Here is a 22,425-nt window from a genome sequence, read left to right as displayed (position 1 = left end):
CACTGAAAGTGATAAACCAATTGATGAAGTATTGTATGAGACATTGTAGATGAGTTCATTGGAGCCTGGTGAATTGGACAGGAAGTTTATCCTAAATAAAGGTCGGCAATTATCCATGAATGTTGAAAAGAATAATCACTTATGAAGAGGAAAATAATTTAATTTGACTTTCTGCTAATCAGTGGTGAAGAACATTAATGACAAAAATTATGAGAAGTAGATTTTACCCATTGAACTGTTTCATAAAGTTGGAAACAAGTATCGGCAATTTATATATTTTTATTTTAAAAAATCATAATACATCTTTAACTTTTTAATTTAATAAAGATGATTTTTATTGTAACCTGTTCAATTATTTATTTGTTCCCACAAAACAGCAAAGTTCATTCTTCAATGCTCTTTGCAATTTTACATCATGGTGGAAGTCTGGTCCTGCCATCCACTGCCTTATCCCTCCCATTCGTGCACAAACACACTAAGGTTTGGGATGGAGTCCATTCTGCTGTGGAATGGAATTTACACTATTTTGCCAAATTATGTTCTTGTGAACTATTGGCAACTGAACCTCTTTCATTATATGAAAGCATTTATTGTCATGTCTGTTGTGATCTTTGTACGTCAAGCCAGTTCAGCTGCATACACAGGAGAATAAATGAGGAGGAAACAGTGCGAGAGCATTTTATCATTTTCAAGGTATTAGATGACTTAGCTGCCATAAAGTGGATAAATCCCCATGGTCTGGTTGGATGCATTCTCAACTGCTATGGGAGGCAAGGGAGGTGATTGCTGGGGCCCTGATAAACTTCTATATCTTCACTGGCCTCGGGTCAGTGCTGGGTGCCTGGAATAAATCAAATGCAGTACCCTTATTCAAGAAGGGCAGCCTGGCAATTGCAAGTCAAGGCAGTAGTAGGGAAGTTATTAGAAAAAAACGTGTGGGATGGGATTAATCTGCATTTTGAAAGGCAGGGGCTAATCAAAGATGACATGGGTTTATCTAACCCCTTTGACTGAATCACTCATGATTTTTTGAACAACATGCTGCATACGGTACAGTACCTTGATTGATAATTTAAGTACTTGTCACTCTGTTCATAAACATGGCAAAATAATATGTCTATGTAGAGCTACATTGCCAGTATCACACTCCTTTCTTTCTTCCAATACATCATTTCCATTAAACATTTTCACCAATGATTCTTCCAATACTGGAAATTCCTATATCACCACATGCTGGAGAATCTTGAGGACCCTTAAATGCCATGAAAGGAGCTTTGAATGAGATGCTAAATTGCTAACTAAAAAAAAACCTTAACCCAACACTAGGAAGATGCATCATAGTCAGTAATTGCATGTTTTCACAAAATGGTGGTGCTCTATTTGGACATTGCAGAACAATATCTGAATGTCTAAAGGCCCAAACACCATAGACATTGATGCAATTCTTTACAAATGGCACATCCCAAATAGCAACACCTAAGCCAGCACGTGGAGCTTTGTGAAAACATACAATTCCTGACTAAAATGCATCCATCCACATTCCTTTGCCAGTCTCTTTGGGACCAAGGATCTTTTGCTTCCAATTCTGTAGGCTCTGAAATGGCTGCTGAGGCCAGGGACTGCCACAGGTGAGGCAGGAAGTGTTTGACAGAACAGGTAGAAGGAATAATTGATTGTTGCAACTTTCTGTGTTGTATGCTCCTGATGTTTGGGTGCTCCAAAGACACTACGTTTTCTTTCGCCTTTACAGATGCTTCACCTTGAGTGAACTTGAGCTATGAGCTAGTGAGGATGTTATATTTCTTCAAAGAGGCTGTAAGAGCATTCTTGAAGTGTTCTTTCAGTCCTCTGTGAATTGTTTGCCCTGCCAGCTCTCAGGGTGATTGCTTCAGAGGTCTAGTGTTGCCAATTCAATTTAGCCCACAATAAAATACACCAGACAATTACTTTGCCCAATAAAAATAATTGTTTATTAATAATCGTTAATCGCAAGTATCCTTTAGATACACCATCCTTCGGTTATCAGAGAGAGATGGGGGGGGGGGGGGGAAGAGAGTCAGGGTAGAGGGAGCAGTGGGTGAGAGCGGGGGGAGGGGGAGGGTGTCAGAGGGACCGGTGAAGTAGCGCCGCCACTTGCAGGAACTGCTCCCTCCCTCTCCCCTCTCTCTCCCAGAGCCAGCGAGATCTGCGCCGCTCCTCCACTCTCTTCCCTGGTCCCGTCTCCCTCTAACGCAGCGAAATAAGAACAAAGACAAGGGAAACTTCCCTCCGGGGATGGGGGCGGGGGGGCTCCGAACAACAACTACAACACTTGTGTTTGTTCTTATTTTGCTGCGTTAGAGGGAGACGGGGCCGGGGAAAGAGTGGAGGAGCGGCGCAGATCTCGCTGGCGCTGGGAGAGAGAGGGGAGAGAGAGGGGAGGGAGCAGCCCCCGCAAGTGGCGGCACTCCTTCACCGGACCCTCTGACACCCTCCCCCTCCCCGTGCTCCCGCTCTCACCCGCTGCTCCCTCTACCCCGACTGTCTAAATAATTGTATACCTACGGTATATGTATATTCCAATATTTCAAGCTTTTTAAAAAATTGAATACTATTTATTTGTTGCCATATAAACCTAATGTAAACAAACCTAATCTAACCTAACCTAGTTTAACCTTTCCTAATCTAATCTAACGTAACTTAGTCTAAACGTTTTTCTAGTTCATTAAATTTATAAAACTCACACTACTTTATTTTTTCCTACGGCTCTCAAAAAATGTGCCAAATATATAATGTGGCCTTCATGCTGAAAGGTTTGGATGCCCCTGGTGTAGGCTATCAGTGCTGCCTGACCCACTGAGTTGCTCCAGGATTTTGTGTCTACGTCATTTAGTAAGATCATATTTTACCTCCATGCCACTGCATACTAACCCGATATCTCTGATTGCCTAAATATCTAAAAACCTATTGATCTCTGTACCAAACACACTCAGCATCATCTCATTTGGTTGAAAATTTCAATTATTCACAAACTCTCGGTCAAGAGATTTCTTCTCGTATCAGTCGTTAATGCTAACTCCTTGGTTTGAGACTGTGACCTCTGGTTTTAGACATCCCAGCAAAGGTTTTGTCTTTATTTCACTGAGAACATTATCTTAGCTCAAAGTATGGGCCCTAATTCCTCTTCAATTTTCAATCTGCCATCTCAGAATTCAATCTGCTGCACCTTTGTTTTGCTCCCTCTTTCACATAAAGGAAGAACAAACTTGTACAAAATATTCTCGGCATGTCCTCAGTGTTGCCCTCTCTAATCAGAACATGATATCTTTACTCTTCTTTATTCTTCTACTCAGATTTTCCAATGAAGGTAATGTACCATTTGACTTCCCAGTTGCTACCGAATCTGCTTGTTAATCTTTTAGTGCTTTGTGTACTCTGGTCCCTCTGAACACCCACACCTTTTAATTTCTCACCATTCACAAAAATACTCTGCTTTTCTAATTTTTGTTCGTCCGAAGACTCCAAAGTATACCGTTTCCCAGCATCTGGCTTTCCTTTTCTTCTCCACTTGTACTCTCTCCCTCTTTCTTCCATCTCCCCACTTAACCTTCCCCTCTACCTCCACCTAGCCTTCCCACCTCCCCCTCTGACCGGTTGCTCATTCTCAGCTGGTGTGCAGTTACTCCTTGGCATAATGAAAGACTGGAGCGACTGGGCTTGTATACTCTGGAATTTGGAACGTTGCGAGGGAATCTTATTGAAACATATAAGATTATTATGGGATTGGACGCTAGAGGCAGGAAACATGTTCCCAATGTTGGGGGAGTCCCGAACCAGGGGCCACAGTTTAAGAATAAGGGGTAGGCCATTTAGAACGGAGATGAGGGAAAAAAAATTCACTCAGAGAGTTGTGAAGCTGTGGAATTCTCTGCTTCAGAAGGCAGTGGTGGCCAATTCTCTGGATGCTTTCAAGAGAGAGTTAGATAGAGCTCTTACTGATAGTGGAGTCAAGGGATATAGGGAGAAGGCAGGAACGGGGTACTGATTGTGGATGATCAGCCATGATCACGGTGAATGGCGGTGCTGGCTCGAAGGGCCGAATGGCCTCCTCCTGCATCTATTGTCTATTGTCCAATGCTCACTACCTTGGATAGATTTCTGATCCTGGCCTAATCTTTTCATTACTTTCCAACCTAAACTTATTGTTGTAAAGTGGAATGCTTTAATCAACATTTAAAAGCCATTCATCATATCGGAGATGTTTTAATTAAAGTCATGTCATTATTTGTTTTACTACCAGCTGTGAGAATCAATACACAAACGTCCAGTGCCAATGCTTTAGTCTTTATTGATAAATCTGAAAACAGCGGTAGCTATTGACTACATTCTACAAAATACAGTATGCATGCATTATCTTTGCACCTTTGAAGTTGCATTTGCTTTGTTTTGCCAAGCAGGCCATGATTTAATGTGTAGGAAGGAACTGCAGATGCTGGTTTAAACAGAAGATAGACACAAAATGCTGGAGCAACTATAGTTATTGGGGCAAGAAACGAGAGATATAGCGAGCTATATCTTTCGTTTCCCTTTCCCCTGACTCTTAGTTCAAAGATGCGTCTCGACCCGAAACGTCACCCGTTCCTTCCCTCCAGCGATGCTGCCTGTCCCGCTGAGTTATTCCAGTATTTTGTATCTATCTTCAGGCCATGATTTAACTTCCATTCAGACACGGTCTTCAATGACCCGTGCCTTTGGCTCCTCTGCATGGTACCTCTTACTTAGCTTCTAACTCTTTGGCTCTTGCTTAACATTTATCTATAAACTGGATTAATTATTGGAGCACATTCTGCAACTGCCCAAACAATAAGCTTTTTTTAAAAGCGAAAACACACTTGAAATCATGTGTGATTTCCAGGGACAATCCACTCTCCTTTTCGGTGTCTGGACATGTGAGATTGGTGGGACAAAACCTTTGTCTGTAAAATTGAGCACGTTATTTTCTGACTACTGAAATGAGTATTCAGCAGGTTGTGCTTGAAACGTTAGCTTCGATCCCATCAAGCCCTTATGTTGTAGCACTGAAGATAAGAATGAACCCTGACATTTCAAGCTGACTACATAGGACTTATCAGAAATCCCAGGAAACTGATCGATCCATCCCGGCTCCAGAGTTTTCCATTTTCAAGTTTGACCCACACAGAATCTCCTATCTTGAGTTTCAATATGGCATTCTGGACAGCCAATTGGCTGCTGAAACATGTCAGCGAGCTGTGGATGTTTCTGACTGTTTTTCCGTTCTTCATCAGGACCACATCAGTCTCAGCATCTTTGTATGGCAGAGAAGAAAAACTGAAGAAGTATATACCATTCACAGGGGTTTTGAACTTCCCAGTGCTCTGGTTGTATGCGTTTTCAATGTTGACATTGACCTTATCAAACAGAATGGACTCTGTGGGCTTTGTTACATGAATATGTAAGCCTAGCTCTACATCAAACATCACTTTCTTGCCTGTGAAAATAAAAATCGTAGATTGAACTTAATGGCAATATGTCTAATTTTAATGTCTCTCCTTATTGGGGATGTAAAGATTAAAGTATAGAGCCCAATCCACCTTGGCAAACCAAATTCAAACACTTTGAGGCAATGGACTTTTGGATTGGAAATGGAAAAGGGCAAATGACATTCTAGGGTAAAAGCATTGAATTATAGGGAGTAGGAAAATAACTGCAGATGCTGGTACAAATCAAAGGTATCACAAAATGCTGGAGTAACTCAGCGGGTCAGGCAGCATCGCAGGAGAGAAAGAATGGGTAACGTTTCGGGTCGAGACCCTTCTTCAGACTGATGTCAGGGGAGGGTGTGGGACAAAGAAAGGATGGAGTTGGAGTCAGGAAGACAGTGGGAGAACAGGGAAGGGGGAGGGGAAATAGAGGGACAGAGGAGCTATCTAAAGTTAGAGAATTCAATGTTCATACCGCTGGGGTGTAAGCTGCCCAAGCGAAATATGAGGTGCTGTTTCTCCAATTTGCGGTGGGCCTCACTGTGACAACGGAGGAGGCCCATGACAGAAAGGTCAGACTGGGAGTGGGAGGGGGAGTTGAAGTGCTGAGCCACCGAGAGACCAGGTTGGTTAAGGTGGACTGAGCGAAGGTGTTGAGCAAAACGATCGCCGAGGGAGTTGTGGGTTATTCAAATGGAAAGCAGTTGAATACTGAGTGAAAAATAAAAATGGGCTGCTTTTATAGAGTCGATGGCCCGGGCAGCGTTTAGCTGCATTCCTGTAACAGACTACAGAACGGCATATCAGGACGCCAAAGCTGGAACTTCCCGAGGAACCAAAGGGATGAGAGTAGGTTAATCAGCAAGGGAGAGACGTGGGTGTATGGCAAATGTTGGATTAATAATACAGGTGAAAACAGGTTGAATACGAAAAGATTAGAGGGAAAATGAAAAAAGCATATAGAAGATAATATATGGACAGTCAACATAAATGATGCTTCTATCGAGTAAATTCGGAAAATTCCCCTTGGTTGAAATGTCAGGATCCAGAAAAGATATAAACCTCTTTAATGCAGCAATTGGTGATGACCTGAAATCGCATTATTCTCGATAACGTGCGGACAGGCGATTTGGTCATGTTTATCAAAAAGGATTTGGAAAACAACTTGAAGGAACCAATGTTTCCAAGCCCAAGAAAGGAGCCAATTGTTATTGACACTCGATGAATATGTTTTATTAACTCATGAATTAACACATGGTTGAACTACTTGGCCATCATGGCAAGCAACAATTTGTTATACCCACAACTTTTTTTTTGTACAAGAAAACTCACCTTCACACGGACCATTTTTGTCTTTGGGATTTGGCATTTCAGCCTGGTTCAGTGGTTTCACATCCATTTCTTTATCAGGTGTTTCCTGAACCATTCAAATAATTGGAATAAAACTCATCAATTGTTCAGGCCATTCATTCATAAAGTATTAATTAATTCATTTTTTCATCCCTTATAGAGTGTGGATTTTTTGCCAAAAGTCATTTTGGAAGATCTTAACACCTTAAACCTTAGAATGCAAAATTACTTTTGAGACTTTAACACAAGGTATATATGTCTTCTGTGATGGTTTATGCAAAACATAAATTGCAGAGGAAATGATGTGAACTGGAAGAGACACGACCATGAAGAAATTCAAATAATAGAAAGATAACTTAAATGGAAGATGTTGGGGATCCACAGTCAATGAACAAGGATAGGATTGGTGGGGGTGAAATAAGATGTATAGGGAACAGATAAAAAGAGTGAGAGAGGAAGAAAGAGTTGCAGTGAGGCGCAAAAGGAGAATAAAGATGTAGAAGGGGAGAAGGAGCATAGGAATAGATGCAAGAGAAAGGACGGGAAGAAACAGTAAAAGATCAGAAGCAAACTAATCAGATACAGAAAGGTGATATCAGAGCAAAGATAAATAATTGGACAATCGAAGAATAACAGGAACAGAGAGATGAAGGGAAAGAGTGCAAAATGAACTGGAATATTGTGACCGTAAGGGGGAAGGCAGAGAAAGAAATAACTGGTGTAATTCAAATGGAGTATTAGAAAATACATATAATTAATTTTCTATCCTCACCTGCCAATCTTCCAGATCATTGTCCAAAGTGCTCGATTGATAGATACAGTAAAAGAGGATCAAATACAGCAGGTTTCTCTGAAATAAAATAAAACATCCTTTTACTTGGGCAAAAAGAACCACATATGTAAAACATTGCCAATGCAACTTCACGTACCATTTTCAGCAGGGCAGCTTTCTTCTCTCCAACTTCTTGTTCAGATAGGAGTTAATGTGTTTGGTTTTCAGGTGGTTTGGTTTATAACTCCTTCTGTATCACACATTTGAAGCATCGCCAAATGAGATTTGATAATATTTTGGAGCTTCCTCCAAATGTGTATTAAGTCCAGCCTCCAAAGTAGCAAACCCACAGTCAGTATCATTCTTGCTGATAAATCACACCTAAATGTTTATGAATAGATTTCCAAGTTTGCCAACTCGAGGCACTGTGTCCGGAACAAAACGAGGCGCATATGGGCATCTGAGAAGAATGGTGTTATTGTCACTTCACACATGCACAAACAAAATTATCCTTGCAATTTCATCCTGAGTCCGAGCTTCCAGTTTTTGGAATCATTTTTATTGGTACTTCTGTAGCTTTTGCTTTTCTGACCACTTCTGACTTGTTTCTTCTATGTTATATCACAAACAGGAGCAGGGGTAAGCCATTTGGGCTTTCAAGCCTGCTCCACTATTCATTCAAAATAATGATTGATCTTTCTCATTGTGATAATGATTTATCTTTCTCCTGCACTGTGCCAATTTCCCTTAATATCCAGAAATCTATTCTCTGAACACAAGTAAGCAACTATTAAGAAAATAATTAAACAATGAAGTACATTAAAGTAGATTAAAATGTTATTTCCACAATTTTGTTAACAGTAAACTGATGTTCCATTGATCTTTATACATTATAATTGCTTCATGAAGTATGACTTACTGGAGCGACTAGGCATGTATACACTGGAATTTAGAAGGATGAGAGGAGATCTTATCGAAATGTATCAGATTATTAAGGGGTTGGACACGTTAGAGGCAGGAAACATGTTCCCAATGTTGGGGGAGTCCAGAACAAGGGGCCACAGTTTAAGAATAAGAGGTAGGCCATTTAGAACTGAGATGAGGAAAAACTTTTTCAGTCAGAGAGTTGTGAATCTGTGGAATTCTCTGCCTCAGAAGGCAGTGGAGGCCAATTCTCTGAATGCATTCTGGAGAGAGCTAGATAGAGCTCTTAAAGATAGCGGAGTCAGTGGGTATGGGGAGAAGGCAGGAACGGGGTACTGATTGAGAATGATCAGCCATGATCACATTGAATGGCGGTGCTGGCTTGAAGGGCCGAATGGCCTCCTCCTGCACCTATTGTCTATTGTACTGTTAAACATCTTGGGATTATGAAAGGTACTCTTAATTCCAAGATATTTTTCTTTAATACTTTTTTAGCTTCACATTTTCTAGAACCAATAATAATCTCACTCCTTGCTTGCCTTAGAAAAGATGGTATTGGCCTGAAATGTGTGGCTTTTCTGTTTTTATTGCAGCTTTCCAGTATCTGCAGATTCTTACTTTAAGATTAAAGGACAAGGTTTGTTGTATTATTTCTTAAAGTTTTGTTGAGCCTCCTCTATGCGGTCCAATCAAATGCTCCCGGGTCATCATCATGGTGAAAGGAGTCTATTGGAGGGCAACAATAAAAATTTGCATTATTCTTAACTTGAAACTCCTCCTGAAATATTTCACAATCAGCTTTATTAAACAAGACTTCATCTTTATATTACTCCCTTAAACTTCCTATTCTTTTGCATTCAGTAAAAGTCACACAGATGTAGTACAAAAATATTTGATATCAACCCATCAACAGATGAAAAAAGAAAGACCGGGGTTTGCTTGTTCAAGTTCCTCAGCTGGTCGCTCTCTTCTGACATGTAGTTCGGTGGGTTTTTTTAACCTTCAAATGGTTATGTACTTAATATTCTTGCTCTTTCAACTTAATATTCTTGTTCTTTCAAACAGGAGGCCTTGATCTGATCCTGATGCCTGGACTGGGGTTTGACAAACATGGCAACAGACTGGGAAGAGGAAAGGGTTACTATGACACTTACCTGCAGCGTTGTCTTCAGCATCCAAAGGGCAAAGCCTACACAATTGCCTTGGCCTTCAAGGAGCAGATATGTGATCTGGTGCCTGTCACTGAAAGTGATAAACCAATTGATGAAGTATTGTATGAGACATTGTAGATGAGTTCATTGGAGCCTGGTGAATTGGACAGGAAGTTTATCCTAAATAAAGGTCGGCAATTATCCATGAATGTTGAAAAGAATAATCACTTATGAAGAGGAAAATAATTTAATTTGACTTTCTGCTAATCAGTGGTGAAGAACATTAATGACAAAAATTATGAGAAGTAGATTTTACCCATTGAACTGTTTCATAAAGTTGGAAACAAGTATCGGCAATTTATATATTTTTATTTTAAAAAATCATAATACATCTTTAACTTTTTAATTTAATAAAGATGATTTTTATTGTAACCTGTTCAATTATTTATTTGTTCCCACAAAACAGCAAAGTTCATTCTTCAATGCTCTTTGCAATTTTACATCATGGTGGAAGTCTGGTCCTGCCATCCACTGCCTTATCCCTCCCATTCGTGCACAAACACACTAAGGTTTGGGATGGAGTCCATTCTGCTGTGGAATGGAATTTACACTATTTTGCCAAATTATGTTCTTGTGAACTATTGGCAACTGAACCTCTTTCATTATATGAAAGCATTTATTGTCATGTCTGTTGTGATCTTTGTACGTCAAGCCAGTTCAGCTGCATACACAGGAGAATAAATGAGGAGGAAACAGTGCGAGAGCATTTTATCATTTTCAAGGTATTAGATGACTTAGCTGCCATAAAGTGGATAAATCCCCATGGTCTGGTTGGATGCATTCTCAACTGCTATGGGAGGCAAGGGAGGTGATTGCTGGGGCCCTGATAAACTTCTATATCTTCACTGGCCTCGGGTCAGTGCTGGGTGCCTGGAATAAATCAAATGCAGTACCCTTATTCAAGAAGGGCAGCCTGGCAATTGCAAGTCAAGGCAGTAGTAGGGAAGTTATTAGAAAAAAACGTGTGGGATGGGATTAATCTGCATTTTGAAAGGCAGGGGCTAATCAAAGATGACATGGGTTTATCTAACCCCTTTGACTGAATCACTCATGATTTTTTGAACAACATGCTGCATACGGTACAGTACCTTGATTGATAATTTAAGTACTTGTCACTCTGTTCATAAACATGGCAAAATAATATGTCTATGTAGAGCTACATTGCCAGTATCACACTCCTTTCTTTCTTCCAATACATCATTTCCATTAAACATTTTCACCAATGATTCTTCCAATACTGGAAATTCCTATATCACCACATGCTGGAGAATCTTGAGGACCCTTAAATGCCATGAAAGGAGCTTTGAATGAGATGCTAAATTGCTAACTAAAAAAAAACCTTAACCCAACACTAGGAAGATGCATCATAGTCAGTAATTGCATGTTTTCACAAAATGGTGGTGCTCTATTTGGACATTGCAGAACAATATCTGAATGTCTAAAGGCCCAAACACCATAGACATTGATGCAATTCTTTACAAATGGCACATCCCAAATAGCAACACCTAAGCCAGCACGTGGAGCTTTGTGAAAACATACAATTCCTGACTAAAATGCATCCATCCACATTCCTTTGCCAGTCTCTTTGGGACCAAGGATCTTTTGCTTCCAATTCTGTAGGCTCTGAAATGGCTGCTGAGGCCAGGGACTGCCACAGGTGAGGCAGGAAGTGTTTGACAGAACAGGTAGAAGGAATAATTGATTGTTGCAACTTTCTGTGTTGTATGCTCCTGATGTTTGGGTGCTCCAAAGACACTACGTTTTCTTTCGCCTTTACAGATGCTTCACCTTGAGTGAACTTGAGCTATGAGCTAGTGAGGATGTTATATTTCTTCAAAGAGGCTGTAAGAGCATTCTTGAAGTGTTCTTTCAGTCCTCTGTGAATTGTTTGCCCTGCCAGCTCTCAGGGTGATTGCTTCAGAGGTCTAGTGTTGCCAATTCAATTTAGCCCACAATAAAATACACCAGACAATTACTTTGCCCAATAAAAATAATTGTTTATTAATAATCGTTAATCGCAAGTATCCTTTAGATACACCATCCTTCGGTTATCAGAGAGAGAGGGGGGGGGGGGAAGAGAGTCAGGGTAGAGGGAGCAGTGGGTGAGAGCGGGGGGAGGGGGAGGGTGTCAGAGGGTCCGGTGAAGTAGCGCCGCCACTTGCAGGAACTGCTCCCTCCCTCTCCCCTCCCTCTCCCCTCTCTCTCCCAGAGCCAGCGAGATCTGCGCCGCTCCTCCACTCTCTTCCCTGGTCCCGTCTCCCTCTAACGCAGCGAAATAAGAACAAACACAAGGGAAACTTCCCTCCGGGGATGGGGGGGGGGGGGCTCTGAACAACAACTACAACACTTGTGTTTGTTCTTATTTTGCTGCGTTAGAGGGAGACGGGGCCGGGGAACAGAGTGGAGGAGCGGCGCAGATCTCACTGGCGCTGGGAGAGAGAGGGGAGAGAGAGGGGAGGGAGCAGCCCCCGCAAGTGGCGGCACTCCTTCACCGGACCCTCTGACACCCTCCCCCTCCCCATGCTCCCGCTCTCACCCGCTGCTCCCTCTACCCCGACTCTCTAAATAATTGTATACCTACGGTATATGTATATTCCAATATTTCAAGCTCTTTAAAAAAATTGAATACTATTTATTTGTTGCCATATAAACCTAATGTAAACAAACCTAATCTAACCTAACCTAGTTTAACCTTTCCTAATCTAATCTAACGTAACTTAGTCTAAACGTTTTTCGAGTTCATTAAATTTATAAAACTCACACTACTTTATTTTTTCCTATGGCTCTCAAAAATGTGCCAAATATATAATGTGGCCTTCATGCTGAAAAGTTTGGATGCCCCTGGTGTAGGCTATCAGTGCTGCCTGACCCACTGAGTTACTCCAGGATTTTGTGTCTACGTCATTTAGTAAGATCATATTTTACCTCCATGCCACTGTGCATACTAACCCGATATCTCTGATTGCCTAAATATCTAAAAACCTATTGATCTCTGTACCAAACACACTCAGCATCATCTCATTTGGTTGAAAATTTCAATTATTCACAAACTCTCGGTCAAGAGATTTCTTCTCGTATCAGTCGTTAATGCTAACTCCTTGGTTTGAGACTGTGACCTCTGGTTTTAGACATCCCAGCAAAGGTTTTGTCTTTATTTCACTGAGAACATTATCTTAGCTCAAAAGTATGGGCCCTAATTCCTCTTCAGTTATCAATCTGCCATCTCAGAATTCAATCTGCTGCACCTTTGTTATGCTCCCTCTTTCACATAAAGGAGGAACAAACTTGTACAAAATATTCTCGACCTGTCCTCAGTGTTGCCCTCTCTAATCAGAACATGATATCTTTACTCTTCTTTATTCTTCTACTCAGATTTTCCAATGAAGGTAATGTACCATTTGACTTCCCAGTTGCTACTGAATCTGCTTGTTAATCTTTTGTGCTTTGTGTACTCTGGTCCCTCTGAACACCCACACCTTTTAATTTCTCACCATTCACAAAAATACTCTGCTTTTCTAATTTTTGTTTGTCCGAAGACTCCAAAGTCTACTGTTTCCCTGCATCTGGCTTTCTTTTTCTTCTCCACTTGTATTCACTCCCTCTTTCTTCCATCTCCCCACTTAACCTTCCCCTCTACCTCCACCTAGCCTTCCCACCTCCCCCTCTGACCGGTTGCTCATTCTCAGCTGGTGTGCAGTTACTCCTTGGCATAATGAAAGACTGGAGCGACTGGGTTTGTATACTCTGGAATTTGGAACGTTGCGAGGGGATCTTATTGAAACATATAAGATTATGATGGGATTGGACGCTAGAGGCAGGAAACATGTTCCCAATGTTGGGGGAGTCCCGAACCAGGGGCCACAGTTTAAGAATAAGGGGTAGGACATTTAGAACGGAGATGAGGAAAAATGTTTTCACTCAGAGAGTTGTGAAGCTGTGGAATTCTCTGCCTCAGTAGGAAGTGGAGGCCAATTCTCTGGATGCTTTCAAGAGAGAGTCAAGAAAGACACCATTGTCAAGTTTGCAGACGACACAACGGTGATCGGGCTGATCACCAACGGTGATGAAACAAAATACAGAGCGGAGGTGCAGAACCTGGCGGACTGGTGCTCTGATAACAACCTGTCCCTAAATACCACCAAGACCAAGGAGCTGATCAGCAACTTCCGTAGGTCACACAACAGGTAATATGCCCCGATCTTTATCAACGGGGACAGTGTGGAGAGAGTGTCCAGCTTCAAGTTTCTGAGCACTCTCATTTCGGAGGACCTCACATGGTCCAATATCATATCATATCATATATATACAGCCGGAAACAGGCCTTTTCGGCCCTCCAAGTCCGTGCCGCCCAGCGATCCCCATACATTAACACTATCCTACACCCACTAGGGACAATTTTTACATTTACCCAGCCAATAACACTGCTGCGCTGGTCAAGAAGGCACAGCAACGACTGTTCTACCTAAGAACACTGAAAAAGTCTGGTCTACCCCAACAGCTGCTGACGACATTCTACCGCTGCACCATAGAGAGCATCTTAACACATGGCATCCCTGTGTGGTATCTCAGCTGCACGGAGGCAGAGAGGAAAGCTCTTCAGCGGGTAGTCCATAGAGCTCAGAGGACCATCGGAACACAGCTACCAGCCTTGGAGGGCATCTACAACACACGATGCCTCAGAAAAGTTACCAGCATCCACAAAGTCTCTTCACATCCCTGCAACAGTCTGTTTGAACTTCTACCATCGGGCAGACGATACAAGGCCTTCTATGCCCGCACCTCCAGACTCAGGAACAGCTTCATCCCCAGGGCCATAGCTGCTATGAACTGGTCCTGCTGAGCCGGATGGTCACAGCGCACAGTGAACCGGCACAGATCTACTTGCACTTTATTCTGTTTTAAAACTGTTCCAATTTGTTTCATTGGGTTGTTTAAATAAATACTGACTAGCTAATTAATTTATTGCATCGTATGGGAGGTGCATTCCCAATCTCGTTGTACCTCTGTACAATGACAATAGAGATATATTGTATTGTATTGTAGTAATGATAGCGGAGTCAAGGGATATAGGGAGAAGGCAGGAACGGGGTACTGATTGTGGATGATCAGCCTTGATCACGGTGAATGGCGGTGCTGGCTCGAAGGGCCGAATGGCCTACTCCTGCACCTATTGTCTATTGTCCAATGCTCACTACCCTGGATAGATTTGTGATCCTGACCTAATCTTTTCATTACTTTCCAACCTAAACTTATTGTTGTGAAGTGGAATGCTTTAATCAACATTTAAAAGCCATTCATCATATCGGAGATGTTTTAATTAAAGTCATGTCATTATTTGTTTTACTACCAGCTGTGAGAATCAATACACAAACGTCCAGTGCCAATGCTTTAGTCTTTATTGATAAATCTGTAAACAGCGGTAGCTATTGACTACATTCTACAAAATACAGTATGCATGCATTATCTTTGCACCTTTGAAGTTGCATTTGCTTTGTTTTGCCAAGCAGGCCATGATTTAATGTGTAGGAAGGAACTGCAGATGCTGGTTTAAACAGAAGATAGACACAAAATGCTGGAGCATCTATAGTTATTGGGGCAAGAAACGAGAGATATAGCGAGCTATATCTTTCGTTTCCCTTTCCCCTGACTCTTAGTTCAAAGATGCGTCTCGACCCGAAACGTCACCCGTTCCTTCTCTCCAGCGATGCTGCCTGTTCCGCTGAGTTATTCCAGTATTTTGTATCTACAGGCCATGATTTAACTTCCATTCAGACACGGTCTTCAATGATCCGTGCCTTCGGCTCCTCTGCATGGTACCTCTTACTTAGCTTCTAACTCTTTGGCTCTTGCTTAACATTTATCTATAAACTGGATTAATTATTGGAGCACATTCTGCAACTGCCCAAACAATAAGCTTTTTTTAAAAGCGAAAACACACTTGAAATCATGTGTGATTTCCAGGGACAATCCACTCTCCTTTTCGGTGTCTGGACATGTGAGATTGGTGGGACAAAACCTTTGTCTGTAAAATTGAGCACGTTATTTTCTGACTACTGAAATGAGTATTCAGCAGGTTGTGCTTGAAACGTTAGCTTCGATCCCATCAAGCCCTTATGTTGCAGCACTGAAGATAAGAATGAACCCTGACATTTCAAGCTGACTACATAGGACTTATCAGAAATCCCAGGAAACTGATCGATCCATCCCGGCTCCAGAGTTTTCCATTTTCAAGTTTGACCCACACATAATCTCCTGCGCGGAGTTTCAATATGGCATTCTGGACAGCCAACTGGCTGCTATCATGTGGCAGACTGCTGTGGATGACACTGACTGTATTTCCGTTCTTCATCAGAGCCACATCAGTCACAACCCCTTTGTTTGGCAGAGAAGAAAAACTGAAGAAATATCTACCATTCACAGGGCTTTTGAACTTCCCAGTGTATTTGTTGTATGCTTTTCCAACATTAACATTGACCTTATCAAAATGAATGGACTCTGTGGGCCTTGTCACATGATTCATTTCGGCACGCTGTACATAAAACATCACGTTCATGCCTGTGAAAATTAAAATCCTAGATTAAACCTAATGGCAATATGATTAGTCAAGTCAAGTCAAGTCAATTTTATTTGTATAGCACATTTAAAAACAACCCACGTTGACCAAAGTGCTGTACTTCAGTTCAGGTACAAAGAACGAACATACAATGGCACACAAACATAATTGCACATACATAAACAGTTCACAGCGCTCCTTCAAAGGGCCTCAAATGCTAAGGAGTAGAAATAGGTTTTGAGCCTGAACTTAAAGGAGTCGATGGAGGGGGCAGTTCTGATGGGGACAGGGATGCTGTTCCAGAGTCTAGGAGCTGCAACCGCAAAAGCGCGGTCACCTTTTATTTCATTTTAATGTCTCTCCTTATTGAGGATGTAAAGATTAAAGCATAGAGCCCAATCCACCTTGTATATAAGCAAACCAAATTCAAACACTTTGAGGCAATGGACTTTTGGATTGGAAATGGAAAAGGGCAAATGACATTCTAGGGTAAAAGCATTGAATTATAGGGAGTAGGAAAATAACTGCAGGTGCTGGTACAAATCGAAGGTATCACAAAATGCTGGAGTAACTCAGCGGGTCAGGCAGCATCGCAGGAGAGAAGGAATGGGTGACGTTTCAGGTCGAGACCCTTCTTCAGACTGATGTCAGGGGAGGGTGTGGGACAAAGAAAGGATGGAGTTGGAGTCAGGAAGACAGTGGGAGAACTGGGAAGTGGGAGGGGAAAGAGAGGGACAGAAGAGCTATCTAAAGTTAGAGAATTCAATGTTCATACCGCTGGGGTGTAAGCTGCCCAAGCGAAATATGAGGTGCTCTTTCTCCAATTTGCAGTGGGCCTCACTGTGACAATGGAGGAGGCCCATGACAGAAAGGTCAGGCTGGGAGTGGGAGGGGGAGTTGAAGTGCTGAGTCACCGAGAGATCAGGTTGGTTAAGGTGGACTGAGCGAAGGTGTTGAGCGAAACGATCGCCAAAGGAGTTGTGGGTTATTCAAAGGGAAAGCAGTTGAATACTGAGTGAAAAATAAAAATGGGCTGCTTTTATAGAGTCGATGGCCCGGGCAGCGTTTAGCTGCATTCCTGTAACAGACTACAGAACGGCATATCAGGACGGCAAAGCTGGAGCTTCCCGAGGAACCAAAGGGATGAGAGTAGGTGAATCAGCAAGGGAGAGACGGGGGTGTACGGCAGATGTTGGATTAATAATACAGGTGAAACCAGGTTGAATACGAAAAGATTAGAGAGAAAATGAAAAAGCATATAAAAGATAATATATGGACAGTCAACATAAATGATGCTTCTATCGAGTAAATTCGGAAAGTTCCCCTTGGTTGAAATGTCAGGATCCAGAAAAGATATAAACCTCTTTAATGCAGCAATTGATGATGACCTGAAATCGCATTATTCTCGATAACGTGCGGACAGGCGATTTGTCATGTTTATCAAAAAGGAATTGGAAAACAACATGAAAGAACAATGTTTCCAAGCCCAAGAAAGGAGCCAATTGTTATTGACACTCGATGAATATGTTTTATTAACATGAATTAACTCATGGTTGAACTACTTGGCCATCATGGCAAGCAACAATTTGTTATACCCACAACATTTTTTTTGTAAAAGAAAACTCACCTTCACACGAACTATTTTTCTTTTTGGGATTTGGCATTTAACTCACACTTTTGTGACTTGTACAAATATGCAACATTTTTGGATCGATATTTTAAAAATCATTTCCAAAGTTATCGATAACCAACTGGATTTAGATCCAAACTTAATAATTTTAGGATTATCAGAACACATTACAAACTTTACGCTAAGTCAGAGACGCTTTCTTGACTACAGTTTAATAACTGCGAAAAAATTAATACTTAAATTTAGAAAAAAACAGTAACCCCCACAATTAAAATGTGGATTACGGAAATGACCGAGACCTTGCATTTGGAAAAAAATAAGATTTGCCTTAATTGACAAACCAGATCTATTTTTTAAAATATGGTCTCCATTTATTGAATTTTAAAAAAAGTAAATGGGTTTGTCACAAAACTAAAATTTAAAACTAAAGTTAAAACTTGAGTTTAGGGTTGGATGTACAACTATACTCATTAACTCCCGGATCTATCCCCATAATCTTTATGTTTGTAATTCTCTTTTTTCTTTGCTTTCTCTCTATTAATTTATAGTCTTTTTTTTTCAGTCTCTTTTCATCTTTATTTTTTCTTTAAAAATTAAAAAAAATGAAGCTATGTAAGAACTCTATAACCAGTTTGTCATTTATTATTATTTGTACATATGCTTTAAAATTTTAAAAAAAAAAGATAATATATGGACAGTCAACATAAATGATGCTTTTATCGAGTAAATTAGGAAAATTCCCCTTGGTTGAAATGTCAGGATCCAGAAAAGATATAAACCTCTTTAATGCAGCGATTGGTGATGACCTGAAATCGCATTATTCTCGATAACGTGCGGACAGGCGATTTGGTCATGTTTATCAAAAAAGAATTGGAAAACAACGTGAAGGAACAATGTTTCCAAGCCCAAGAAAGGAGCCAATTGTTATTGACACTCGATGAATATGTTTTATTAACATGAATTGACTCATGGTTGAACTACTTGGCCATTATGGCAAGCAACAGTTTGTTATACCCACAACTTTTTTTTTGTAAAAGAAAACTCACCTTTATACGGACCATTTTTGTCTTTGGGATTTGGCATTTCAGCCTGGTTCAGTGGTTTTACATCCATTTCTTTATCAGGTGTTTCCTGAACCATTCAAATAATTGGAAGAAAACTCATCAATTGTTCAGGCCATTCATTCATAAAGTATTAATTAATTCATTTATTCATCCCTAATAGAGTGTGGATTTTTTTGCCAAAAGTCATTTTGGAAGATCTTAACTTACAATGCAAAATTACTCTTGAGACTTTATTTTTTATTTTTTATTTTATTTAAATTTTAACAAAACAAATACATGTATGAACTCATAGTATGCGATGGTACCTACATTATAAATTCGATTATACATTTTAAATTCGATTATACCTGTATTGTTCTGTATTATCTCCCCCCCCACAACCCCCCTCCCCCCCCACCCCCCAGTTAGAAAAAAGAGGAAAAAGGAGAAGAAGAAAGATAAAGAAATAAAAATAAAAAAAAGGAAAGAAAGAAAGAAAGAAGAAAGAAGGAAACCCGGAGACAAGAAGGAAACACTTCCGGCTAATTTCTTCTTAAATTCTTTTTAGGGGTTTCAAAACAATCCTAAAATTAAATATTTCCAATTCTTAATCCTAGTTTTAAAGTGAATGGGTTCCAAAGTTTCAAAAAGAAATCATATTTATTTCTCAGATTATAAGTAGCTTTTTCTAATGGGATACAACTACGCATTTCTGCATACCATCTTGCAATTCTTATTTCATTGTGATCTTTCCAAGTGACCGCCACTCATTCTTTTGCTATTGCTATTGCTATTTTGAGAAATCTTTCCTGATATTTATCTAAAATTAATCTTGGTAATATTCCTTTAGTATCTCCCAATAAAAACAACCTTGAATCCGATGGTATGGTCTTATTCATCAATTGTTCCAAAAAGTTTTTTAGGTCTTTCCAAAAAGGAGTTACCTTAGGACATGCCCATGTGGAGTGTAAAAAAGTACCCACATCCTGGTTGCATCTAAAACAAATTTCAGGTAAATTTGGATTTAAATTGTTTAATCTTTTCGGAGTTAAATATAGTTGATGTAAAAAATTGTATTGTACTAAACTATATCTCACATTAATAGTATTTTTCATACTTTCTAAACACAATCTTTCCCAACTTGGTTCATCAATGCTAATATTCAAATCTGTTTCCCATCTTTGTCTTGATTTTTGAATTCCTGTCTTTGGACTAGATTTTTGTAACAATTTATACATTGAAAATATACATTTTTTAGTTCCCTTGCCCTGAATCAGGGATTCAATTCCTTTAATTTGAAATAAAAACATTGAATTACCTAACTTTTCCCTTAAAAAAGATTGTAATTGATAATAGAAAAAAATACTATTCCCTGGAATTTGATATTTGTTTCTCAATTGAGAAAATGTCAAAAAATTATTTCCTTCGTAGCAATCTCCCATATGTTTAATACCCTTCTGTTCCCAGACTTGTAATATTTGATTATTCCAAGCAAACGGCAGAAATCTATTTTTTACTAATGGAGTTTTAGCTGTTAGAAAAAATCTTTTATCATTAGCTTTAACTGTTTTCAACAATATATTAATTAAATGTTTTAGCAAAGGTGACTCTTGATCCTTAACTAATAGCTTCGCTTCCCATTTATAGATACATTCTTCTGGGCATAGTTCTTTTATTTTATCCATTTCAATTTTAACCCATGTTGTTTTTCCACCCTCTTGATAAAAGGATGAAATAAAACTCATTTGTGCTGCCAGATAGTAATTTTTAAAATTTGGTAATTGCAGTCCACTTAATTCAAATTTCCATGTTAATTTTTCCATAGACACTCTTGGCATTTTACCTTCCCAAAGAAAATTTCTCACAATTTTATTCAATTCTTGAAAAAAATTATTTGGTAAAGGTATAGGCAGTGTTTGGAATAAATACTGTAACCTCGGAAAAATATTCATCTTAATACAGTCAACCCACGCAAGGCTGCAGGACCGGATGGTGTTCAAGGAAGGGTACTGAAGGACTGTGTTGAACAGCTGGCTGAGGTATTCACCAAGATCTTTAACCTGTCATTATCTCTGGCTACGGTCCCCAAGTGCCTGAAGACGGCTATCATAGTTCCGGTGCCGAAAAAAGCAAAGATCTCCAACCTGAACGACTACCGCCCGGTTGCCCTAACGCCGATTGTCATGAAGTGCTTTGAGAGGCTAGTCCTCTCACACATCAAATCCAGCATCCCTGACTCACTGGACCCACATCAATTTGCATACAGGGCAAATAGATCTACAGAGGACGCCATCTCTCTGGCTCTTCACACTGTCCTGACTCACCTAGAGAGACAGGGCACGTACGTGAGGATGCTATTCATAGACTATAGCTCCGCCTTCAACACGGTCATCCCCACCAAGCTCATCACCAAACTCCACCAGCTAGGCCTTAGCTCGTCATTATGTGACTGGATCCTGGACTTCCTGCTGGAACGACCGCAGGCAGTGAGAATGGGCCCGCACCTGTCCTCCACTATCACCCTGAGTACCGGCACACCACAGGGCTGTGTTCTGAGCCCCATGCTCTACTCCCTCTTCACACACGACTGTGTTCCTGCATTCGACACCAACACCATTGTCAAGTTTGCAGATGACACAACGGTGATCGGGCTGATCACCAACGGGGATGAAACAAACTATAGAGCGGAGGTGCAGAACCTGGCGGACTGGTGCTCGGATAACAACCTGTCCCTAAATACCACCAAGACCAAGGAGCTGATCATCAACTTCCGTAGGTCACATAACGGGGAATATGCCCCGATCTCTATCAATGGGGTCAGTGTGGAGAGAGTGTCCAGCTTCAAGTTTCTGGGCACTCACATTTCGGAGGACCTAACATGGTCCAATAACACTGCTGCGCTGGTCAAGAAGGCACAACAAAGACTGTTCTACTTAAGAACACTGAAAAAGTCTGGTCTACCCCAACAGCTGCTGAAGACCTTCTACCGCTGCACCATAGAGAGCATCCTAACGCATGGAATCCCTGTGTGGTACCTCAGCTGCACGGAGGCAGAAAGGAAAGCTCTACAGCGGGTAGTCCATAGAGCTCAGAGGGCCATCGGAACACAGCTACCAGACTTGGAGGGCATCTACAACACACGATGCCTCAGAAAAGCCACCAGCATCCACAAAGACTCTTCACACCCCTGCAACAGTCTGTTCGAACTCCTTCCATCGGGCAGACGATACAAGGCCTTCTATGCCCGCACCTCCAGACTCAGGAACAGCTTCATCCCCAGGGCCATAGCTGCTATGAACCGGTCCTGCTGAGCCGGATGGCCACAACGCATAGATCAACTTGCACTTTACCCTGTCCAAAACTGTTACAACTGTTCGTTTCGTTGGGTTGCTGCTGTCTAAATTACCTAAATTAGTGCATCGTATGGGAGGCGCATTCCCAATCTCGTTGTACCCCTGGGTA

At 40.9% G+C, this 22,425-nt stretch overlaps 1 protein-coding gene across 1 annotated transcript; it reads right to left on the bottom strand.

The window, feature by feature from the left end:
- Positions 1 to 4,313: 4,313 nt before the first annotated feature.
- On the bottom strand, positions 4,314 to 7,803 carry LOC144608955 (complement C1q tumor necrosis factor-related protein 3-like). Its single transcript, XM_078427220.1, has 4 exons — positions 7,760 to 7,803; positions 7,603 to 7,680; positions 6,813 to 6,897; positions 4,314 to 5,488 (listed from the first exon to the last, which is right to left on the bottom strand). The coding sequence occupies exons 1-4, from the start codon at positions 7,760 to 7,762 to the stop codon at positions 5,094 to 5,096; spliced, it is 561 nt and encodes a 186-aa protein (XP_078283346.1). The 5' UTR covers positions 7,763 to 7,803; the 3' UTR covers positions 4,314 to 5,093.
- Positions 7,804 to 22,425: the final 14,622 nt, after the last annotated feature.

Source organism: Rhinoraja longicauda, chromosome 33 (genome assembly GCF_053455715.1).
Source record: "Rhinoraja longicauda isolate Sanriku21f chromosome 33, sRhiLon1.1, whole genome shotgun sequence".
Lineage (NCBI taxonomy): Eukaryota > Metazoa > Chordata > Chondrichthyes > Rajiformes > Arhynchobatidae > Rhinoraja > Rhinoraja longicauda.
This window is presented reverse-complemented; position numbering and strand designations above follow the sequence as displayed.